Source organism: Erithacus rubecula, assembly GCF_903797595.1.
Source record: "Erithacus rubecula genome assembly, chromosome: 1".
Lineage (NCBI taxonomy): Eukaryota > Metazoa > Chordata > Aves > Passeriformes > Muscicapidae > Erithacus > Erithacus rubecula.
The window spans coordinates 40582722-40593116 of NC_136658.1; the positions used below are offsets into that span (position 1 = coordinate 40582722).

General features: G+C 44.9%; 1 protein-coding gene across 2 annotated transcripts in view; it reads right to left on the reverse strand.

The window, feature by feature from the left end:
* The window catches only part of GUCY1A2 (guanylate cyclase 1 soluble subunit alpha 2), a 136142-nt gene extending 126159 nt beyond the window's left edge, over window positions 1–9983 (reverse strand). For both annotated transcript variants that reach the window (XR_013775450.1, XM_079314962.1), the window contains exon 1: window positions 9579–9983. Coding sequence is in view for 1 of the 2 variants with exons in the window: in XM_079314962.1 (XP_079171088.1) it covers window positions 9579–9833 (255 nt within the window). In the remaining variant the exon portion in view is untranslated. The remainder of the gene's footprint in view (window positions 1–9578) is intronic.
* Window positions 9984–10395: the final 412 nt, after the last annotated feature.

Here is a 10395-nt window from a genome sequence, read left to right on the forward strand (position 1 = left end):
CAGCAAAGTGCTGTGACAGCACAGCAGGCTGGAGTTGAGCACTTCTGTCCCCTCAGGAGACAGCTTCCCATACCTACAACCCTCCTCTTCTGGAAGCTTCTAAGGGTTGAGGCTCTGCTGGATCTGCTGCCCCATCCAAAGGGAGGGAGGTCCTTCCACCTCTTCACAGGGAATTCTACCTTCTCTGTACCTGATGAATCACAGTTATGCTGCCAGCAGTCACCAACATCCAGCCTTCTCCATCTCCAAAGTTTCCACCCTTGACTCAAAGCTTTTCTCTATTTTTCTCTCCGTCCTTTTGAAACGGAGATTCTTGGCTCTGCAGGGCCTCTGGAAAGACCTGTCCATCCTCCCTAATGTGTACAGCCTGCTCATTGTCTACAGCAGCTCTTCCCCCTGGCACCTCACTGCTCCCTGACCACAGCACCCAGCTTTTGGCACCACAGGCAGCAATCCTGGCAGCAGTCCACAACAGCCACTGCTGCTCTGCCAGCCACCACTGTTTACAAGATGCACTCCTAGAGAAATGTGCCCTCAGACAACTTCTTTTGAAAAAAGGATTCTAGTTTAAACCCTGGGTTTTTTTTCTTTTCCTGAGTTCAGTTTTCTCTTCTTGCAGCTTCATTGCCTTGGTTTTCAAGGGAAAGAGGAAAGAGTTTCCACTTTAACTGCATCCCTTCTTACAAATGTCTTTCCTAAGCCAATCAAACATAAACTTTCCAATCTTCTCAGAGGACAGAGATTTTAGCCTATTCTCTAGCCATTTTCTGTTGCCTCTGAAATGTCTTTTATTTGATTGCAACACCTTTGGAAATAAACAGTAGGGCTCATCTGCCCAACTGCAGGCACCCACAGTGATTCATTTCATCCTCCTGTTGGCATCTAATACGTGCCTGAGGACTCAGTCCTTACAAATACCCATTTCTTTCTTTTGCCTAGAAGAGACATTGAGTGATTGCTATAGACTTCGACATCTTAGAATGTTTGAGTAAGGACAGACAAACCCCACAGTGAGGTGACAGAACTGCACACAGTATCCCAGATGACTCAGTCTAAATTTACATAAATGCAGTTTCAAATTCCCCATGCCATTCCTTTTGCACCCTAAGATACCTAGATGGAATCAAGGAAGAAAGGGGCTGTATAGAATGCTGCCAAGAGAGCATCCAGGTACGCAGACAGCTCCTCCTTAACCCTGAAAAAGTTTCAAAGATTTTTCCTTGGAAAAGCTAAGCAGCTCCTAGCTGAGCTTCAGAGGGGCTTCAGCAGCCATGCTGTTAAAAACTTGAGTGCTTAAAATTTTAAATGTGGAAGTTGAGGCACTGAAAAGCATATCAGTCTCTGCTAGAAACCACTTTGCTTCTATCAGAATTTCTTCAAGTGTGTGCATCAGGTCAGGGGGCTCCCCTACACTGCTGTGCCCTGGGGAGCTGCAAAGTCCTTCCCAGAGGAACCTGCACCCCTGCATGCAGGGAAAGCCAAATCTGCACTGTGACACTGCAAGTTCTAAATGCCTCAAACTTCAGGTGTTCAATCACAAACCCAGCAGATGTGTACGATTTAAATTGCCAGATTCACTGCTGGTGATAATTCATTAATGAAAAACGTTTCCTTTTTCATATTTCAAAACCAATTTTAGTCAAGTCTTTGTGCTTAGGTGATTGCAGATCTCTAAGCATACACAAGCAGGTGTGCATCTGGCCCATTCGAAAGAAGATAAATGCAAAACAGTCATTTTCAGTCTGGGTATTTTTAATATTTACCCCACAATCATATAAGCAGTGAAAAACTGTTCCCTCCCTGTCCTTCTGGTCAGCAAAATATTGAATTAAAGAAATTGTAAACAAAGAATCAAGGCTCCAGCTGAAGACAAACATTTATCAACACTCCCAAGTGCCAGGGGTGGAGAGATAAGCATTGAAATTGCTGCAGCTAGGGAAAAGCAGAACTGAAAAAGAAAAGGAAGGCTCCTTTGGCATCCAGCAATGTTCTGATGATACACAAAGGAGGAAGACTCCCTAGCAGGTCCTGCACAGCTAGCATCCCTCCCTGTCCCATTCCCAATAGCTGAAGAATGGAATAAAAGGGAACAGACAGAAATCAGAAACAGATGAACAGAGTCACAACATAAGCAACCATCTGAAATTTTAAAAACTAAATAATCTTTAGGGGTTTAATAGTGCTTTTGATAATGTAATCAGGAAAAAAAAATAGGTTTGCTCTCTAGATTCTGAACGTTTTTAGGTGCACTCATTTTTCAACTGCCTTTATCTGAGCTAAAAATGTATTTTCTTCATGAAGACCAGCTTCCCAATTCCAGATGTTCATACTTTAGATAAAAGCACCCCCTGCTTGCAGACCTCCATGACTAGCAGCAGATTTGGTATCAAGGGAGGAAGATGAATAATCCCCAGGAGTGGACTGTCTGGGGATCCAGGGCAGGGTGACTGACAGCTGGAGGCAGAACAAGTTGCCTGCAGCAGCTCAGGATGATCCAGAGGGGACCGCGCGAGGCGCAGCGCCGAGCTCGATAAACCTGAGACCATTCTGCTCCCCACTTCCTACACTGGGGCCCTCTCCACAGGCAAACACTGGTGCACATCACACAACTGCTTAAATTTAATAGCTAACATCGAGATTAAGAATTTTACCCAATACTATTTCGTGGCAACCATGCAAACACTTTGAAGAAATAAAGCAGAGCTAAATAATGATTAGAAACTGTACGTTCTGCATTCCCAGCTGCCTTTCAGCGAGAAGAATCACACACATTACAGATGGAAATTGCCTAGTAGATCATCTAGCCTAACTCCTTGACAGTGAAGGATAAATATCTCAGGGTGCTATCCCTTATAACACCAGCTGTGATCACTTTGTTAATCTCTGAATTTCAGCCTGGTCTGGAACAGACAGAAGAACTGTTCTGTGCTGCAGAGAGAACATGTTCAGTAGGTAAGAATGTAATAGATGATCTATTGCTAATGCTACCTCTTCATCTTACAATGCAACTGATATCTACTACATAAAATCATCAGTGCTACTCCAGCAGACTGATAGAAAATGAAAAGCTTTATATGTCAGTCCTTTTCAAGGATTATTTTTCTGCTGAGATTGAAGAAGAATCAATTTCCCCAGTGTAACTGGACCTAATTTCATATGCAGGTCTGCACAGGTATTTATCCCTTTGAAACCTATGGACAAACCGCAGATGTTTTTCATCTTCATTCTGAAACTTAGTTTGAGAGTTGGCAAACAGACGTGTAGAAAAAATCTGGATACAAGATGGAATATTTTCTTTTACTCAAAGCACTTCATAGCAGCCTTTAACATTAGCACAAGAGGTAGAAGGCAAAAGAAGGCTTTCCTCTGTATTAACATTATGCATTTTACCAGAGTACAAGCAACTGCTGTGGGGTGGTAACTGGCTCTGCTCAAAGGGTTTCAAATGAAGGACATTCACACTCCTTTTGATGCAGCCATGAGGGCTCACTGCTTTCACAGGGACATATATTAATGATCGTGACATTCTCATCTCCCTTATGTCTTTCTCTATTTGCACCACACACTCTGGCCAGGGGAGAGGCAGGGAAGTTCAAGGCAATTTAGATCAGTTTTGTGGGATTACCACTAGTGCTGCCACGCTCTGCTGTCAGTCAGTGGGTCAGATCTGCCCGTGGGCAAGCCTATTCCCCAGAAGGGATATGATCACTGCTTCCAGGCAGCAAACACGTCTGAAACCTATGAATATTCCCGAGACACATTTTCTCCAAGCTCTGTAGGGAAGTTAAGATTCAGCCTGGCACTGCACCAACATTAAGAAAGCCAATATCACTATGATTGGTCTAAGCATTAGATGTCAAATACTTGAACTCACACTCAATAAAATTTCATCAAGGTCAATACAATGCTGCAGGCTCTTGGACACAGATAACTTTTTTTAGTATTCTATTTGCTGAAGCTGATTTTTTTTTACATCAGATGTTAAAACTACTGAACAAAATAAACAACTAAAACTGACTGTGATGCTTACATTGATGATATTTTCCTGAATGTTCCTGTTTAAGACATCACAGCTCTATTTCAGGCGATGAAATAACAGATTGATTGACTACAAACTGCTTGTGTGACCTTCTGGATAAATGACTTTTGTCAACGTTAAGTTGAAAGATCCTCGGCAAAAGTCTGAGTTTATTATATTTTCAAAAGAAAATCTTTCTGTTTGCTTGCTGAAATTAGAAGTTTCCCAGAGAATGTGCTTTTCTTTATCATTTTCATGCTTCACACCCACATTCTTGAGAAGGATGCTACTCATGTAAAAAGCTCACCCAGCCTGGGCTACTAAGTGAATAAGCTCCTCACAGCACTGATCATTTGACACTACCTTATTTCATTCAGAAAGACAGGCAGAAGTCATTTCTGCAACAGCAGAGCTTAGCTATACACGATGTGTTCATGTAAGTCATTAGGAGCTCAGAATACTTGTCCAATTTTTTTTCCAAAATCTTATGCAAGAATCAATTTGCCACCTCTCCTGCTAGTGGCAGCAGCTTGTTAAGGGAGTAAAAGCTAGTAAAGGGAGTAGAATCCACGGACACTAAGTGGTAGAGGTTTATGATGGAGCCACGTTGGATAAAAACTGCTACACTGCAACTTCTCTGCCAAAACCCCACCTCCGCTCATGGAGGATTCACTTGCAATTAAGCAATTTGAAGTTACAGTAGTTCTGTGACATAAGTCATAGCCTACACACTGAGATAAACGACTGCCTTTATGCTCACTTTTCTTCCATTGGCAGGGAAAGGGCTGGATTCAAAAAGACAGCTCTTAAATTCAAACTATTTGGCGGCAGCCTGTAGCAGCTTCCCAAAAAATACAGGAAAAAAGTGTTCTTACTTTATAATGTTTTGAACTGGGCCTTTAAAGAATAGCAGAAATAATTCTAAATGAACAGAAAAGTACATAGAACTGATTTTTATTTAACAGTTTTATAAGTGATGCGGTACATTGACCTTTCAGAAAATAAAATCAAATGGAAGTGTTAGTCATTTTAATGCTGTGTTATGTGGTAATTTGTGTTTCAGAAAGATCAGTGCAGCGCTTAGGGGTACACAGACTCCTCTGAATGCATGCCCAGTCACTCTCAGCTCCTTTAGGGATAGCCTATGCCTCTTAGATGGGAGCAGAGTATTTGACTTTTCAAATCAGTGACAAATTATGTTTTTCTGATTTTGGTTCTATTTTCAGCCTGGCATTGGATACAAGTCAAGTTAGAACTGCAGCAAATGTGAAAATTGCTGCAAAGAACTAGAATTCAGCATACTAAACTGCACTTTTAAAGAATCAAGCTATGTCAACTGGTGCCAGGATATCATTCCCCTATAGCAGAGCTCTGAAGGGCAAAAAATTTTATTTTGATAATGAATAGCATATAGTATCATGTTCTCGACTTATAATTAATCAAAATTTATGTCTTTGTGGGTGTCAAATTCATCCTTTAAAATGGAACACAATAACAAAGTGGAATCAAAAGGAGAATGTATTTGCTTGTGATGTGCATATAATTACCGAGTTATTTCTTAAAAACAAGGTCATAAATCAATGTCCACATTAAGTTCCCAACATTTTATAACTTATCTCCAATAGACTGAACCCAGCCTGGTGACAAGGGCAAATGTTTGTTTTGAGAGCAGCTGGATCTGGCTCCAGATTTCTCTGATCAGAGTGCATAACCAAAGACCATTCGACAGCAGTTCAGATGAAGGAGGACAGAGGGACATCTGTGTTCCATCAGGAGTATGATTTAGGCACATGTTAGAAGGGATAGGAGCTGCCTTCACAATTACTCAACCTTGTGGGAACATCACAGGGATCAAAGGCTGTGAGAGGGCAGAGACAGTCATGGGGCAATATGCAGGGAGCACTGTTGCCAGGATCTCACGAGCTTATGGAGCCACAAGAGCTGTGTGCAAATCCTGGGGTTTATTACACTAAGTTTGGTCCCACCAACCATCACCTTCACCTGCCATCACCTTCCCCAGCCACCACCTTCCCGCTCAGGTGCTGAGCACAGCTCCCTGACCCCACGGGCTGCAGCCCCAGGCTGTGCCTCCATCCTTCTGATGCCAGGGCACTTGGCTACACAGCAAACTGGTACTGGGGGAGGCAGCAGCTTGAGGAGATGCTCAGCACATGCAGTTAGTCTGCTGAGTGCACCTCTGACAAAATTGCTGCCTCTCCTTGCATTGCTGCTGCTCTGCCTCCCTGCCCCGGGCACTCTGCTCCCCCAGCACAGCCTACTCATGAATGCCAAGGGTGGGATGTGGATGGAGGTCTCATCACCACACACTTTTCCTCAAAATACACAGTTGTTTTGGTGAGAGATGAGCCCTGCCATCCTTCTAGTTCTGGTGCTCAAAAGAGAGAGGGTATGCAGTGAGCACATTCCAGACAAACAGCAGCAATCCTTCACCCATCCAGGCATGTAGGGAAACATTTACAAACCCACAGGAACATAAAATGAACCTGTGCTGATTGAAGATCAGGTCCCTACATCCTCTGGTATAACTACTGCAGGAAAAAAATCTCCAGTAATCAAAGGTGGAATATCATGTCTGCTGGAGAGTGCTAGAAGCTGTTGCTCTCCGGGAGCAAGGAGAATGGGGTGGATTCAATGCTGCAACACAGCAAGGTTCACTTTTTGATATTTTCCCACAGTTCCACAAAAACTAACGTACGTGCAAAGTCATACTCAGTTAAAACTGAGACCAAGATTACAAGTGATAAAAAATGCAGTAACTTATTTTTGCTATATTTTAGTGTAATACACCTTGAATGCTTCATTACTCGTACAATCTATGTACAATTGTACAGAGAATCTCCTACAATTGACACTACAGCTGTACTAACTCGTGAATGAATTGCACAGGAGATACATTTCATATACATTTTTGCATGACAATCCCTAAGACAGCCTATTTGCACTTGCTCTGCCCTATGGACACCCCTCTCGGGTATCCAATGTTTTTTTGCCCCCTGGATGCTCCTTCCTGCTCTGTTCAGGACTCTACACATGCCCAGAGCAGCTCTCAGTAGCTCCTGCTACCACTGAGAGCTTGCTGCATGGTACAGTAGTATTAAATACACACACAGGATTTTTCTTCAGTGAAAACACAAAACAGTATTTACTGAGTACTTCAATCCTAGTCATTGCTGAAGGAAAGCACAAAAAACTACGGCTAAGTATAAACATCAGGAACCTGTAGCATCCTTCAGCTTTGAAAGTTGGGATGAGGACAAATAACTGCTGCATTCATATTTGAAGAGACAACATTAAACCATACAGGCTAGATATATGGTATATACATCTGTATGTACATAAATATGTTTATATACATAACAGAGACCCCTATCTATAGTACTATGGAATGAAGAACTATCTACATCTATAAAAAAGTATTAGAGCTTTTTGTTGAAAAGAACATCTGTCAGTGCTCCCTTCAGATTCGCCTTCCAAATTAACAAACAACATAAATGAGTCCTATTAAATCAATTTTATAGGCAAAGTGGGTTTTTTACTTCTAATTAAAGTTATTCCTGATTTATATCAGTAGATGTGAAAAAATAATCAGATCCAAACATATGGCAACTTGACTTGTTGCATGAAGGCATATATTCTGTACCAGAACTCAGTAAGAAAGAACCAAAATAACAAAGCATCTCAACAGTGGTTTCTCTAAATAAAACATGAAAGGGCAGGGGACCTAGTTCTTTTTCTAAACCAAGGATAAGAAGACTAGGATAAGAAACTAGGATAAAAAGACTTAATGACATTAATTTATGTCAAAATGTGTAAGATGGGAATGAAGGTGTAGTTACAATACCAAGATAAAAAGGGAAATTTTAAGTAATGTGTATCACATTAAAATTTTAAAATAACCTATTTTTTTTTTGGCAACAAGGCTGCTATAATTACCTGCCAGGGAAAACATGAAAGCTGTTGATTGGGACATCAAAACCAAGTTAGATTAAATTTTTGCATTTTAAGCAAAATTTCTCTGCAAGCAAGGAAGAAAGAGGACTTGGATCTATCAGTTTTATTCATGTCTTAATTCAAGGAATGTGTTTATTTTGAAAAGAAATTCAACAACTTATCTGTAAAACTGTTATTGTCTTTAATAGCAGCATAATACAGGAGGTAACAATCAAAGCTTAGAAAACACAAATACTAAGGTTATCTCAAAATACTGCATTGAACTACTTCTGAATACTTCAAATATTTGGGGTATGCTCTATTTATATCATTGCATTACTATCAAATTAAATAGCTTCTCCTTTTTTTAGTATACTAAAACAAGGCAGGTCACCTGAAATATCCTCTATTAATATCAGCATTACAAGACCAGATTCCCAGTGGAAAGGGGAAAAAAATCAATGGGGAAAAAAAAAGTCTTAACTGTAACTGGATGACTATTAGCTATTTAATGCACTAAAACTTCTCCCATTAAACAGCTCATCTACTCCTGTCCAGTACTTAAACTCCAGACAGAAAAGAATATATTAAAACCAATGCAAACTGAGAGTAGATGGGGAGTTTTTTTCTCACAAGGAATTTCCAGAGCTGCCTAATAATATGAAAAAAGATGACCTGATGCCACAATAGCAGATACAGTTTTCCTGCAGATTAAGACTACTTGTTGCCATTAATGCTTTATGCTTTAATACATTAAACTATCCCAGAGACCAAACAAACATTCAGTTGCAGCTGAAACTTCAGGAGGAAATGTTAGCAATGATCACAGATGTATGTACAGGAGCATACCACAATCAAAACAAAAAGGCTGGAGAAAAACCTTCTTTTTTACAGTAATCTACAAGAACTCCTGAGATACTGATTTCAGTGTTACAAAATTGTATCAGTGTATGTTACGGGTTCTACCTGAATTCACTCCTGATGTTAATAGCACATAGACAATGGGTCCCTAGCTCTCAAATACCGGTGCAGCTATCCAATCACTAAACGGTGCATTTCAAAGTCTTCTTTAAAGAAACTGATCTGGCAGGAATATCTGCGCATCCAGGAGGCACAGGAAAATCTGTTGCTAAAATATTTCCGAACGCATACAGCCGGAACTTTGCTTTACCCTATTCAGTACAGAGAAGCCCTGCAAATGTAAGAAGTTCACATCCCCTCATTGTTCAGGAACAATGTGCACGCCATGCATCATGCAGATGTAACTTTTTATATATTTAAAATAAAAACAAAACCACGTTGCTAGTACCACGATAAGGACTTTATGACACTGTTTCCATTCAGAAAGGTACTCTGCAGAAATGATAAACCCAGCCAAAGCGGCAGCTAAGCGTGACTCCCGACCCGATTTCCAGCACCGGGCTGCCGGGCGCTGTACTCCCGCCGGTTTGCGGGGCTGGCAGCCGGCAGCCGGAGCGGGCACCGAGAGGCAGCGGGCACCGAGAGGCAGCGGGCTCCAGCGACCACCGGGGAGGGGGCGCGGGCACCGCCGCCTGTTTCCCGACAGGGACCCGAGCGCACGGGGCTGTGCCGGGCGGGGGGCACTCACCGCGGGCGCCGTCAGCCGGCGGATGCTCTCGCCCAGCGAGTCCAGGTTGACCCGCCGGCGGCGCGGAGCGCGGCGCGCCCCGGCGCTGGCCGCGGCGGCGGCGGCGAAGGGGGTGTCGGCGGGGCCGGGGGGGCTGCGGCTGCCGTTCCAGCAGAGGCGGGACAGGGGACACTCGCCCTCCTCCTCGGGGCTCGTCTCCGGGCAGTCGGAGCCCAGCGAGCTGAAGGACTCTGAGGAGATCTTGCGGCGGGACATGGTGCCGCGGGCCGGCGCGGGGCGGCGGGCTCAGCGCGGGGCGGCGGGCAGCCGCGGCGGGCAGCGCCGAGCGGGGCGGGCGCGGGCGCGGGGGCGGCCGCCTCGCATGGCCGCGGGTGCCCCTGGGCGGGCGGGAGGCAGCGGCGGAGCCGCCGCGCCGGGGCCGGGGCCGGGGCTGGGGCCGGCGCAGACCGCGGCTCTCCCCGCTCCGCGCCGCGCCGGGAGCCTTTAAAGCGGCGGCGGCGGCAACCGCGGTGGCTGCTGCCCTCCTCTGCCTCGGCCGCCCGCCCCGCTCTCCCCTCCCCCGGCTCCCTCGCTGCTCCGCGGGGATCACGTGTTGTTTGGAGCCCTTTCCCTCTCCTCCTCCTCCTCCCGCCTCCCCCGCCCCGCTCGCCGCCTGTGGCGCCCGGCCCCGCAGGCTCGGCCCCGCTGCCCCCCTGCCCCGCTCCCGGGCGATGCTCCCGGCCCCGGCGGGGCGGGCCGAGGGCAGGGCCGGAGCGCGGCCCGCGCTGCCGGGAGGGCGGCCGGGGCGCTCGGCTCTGCGCCCCGCCATCCGGAGCCG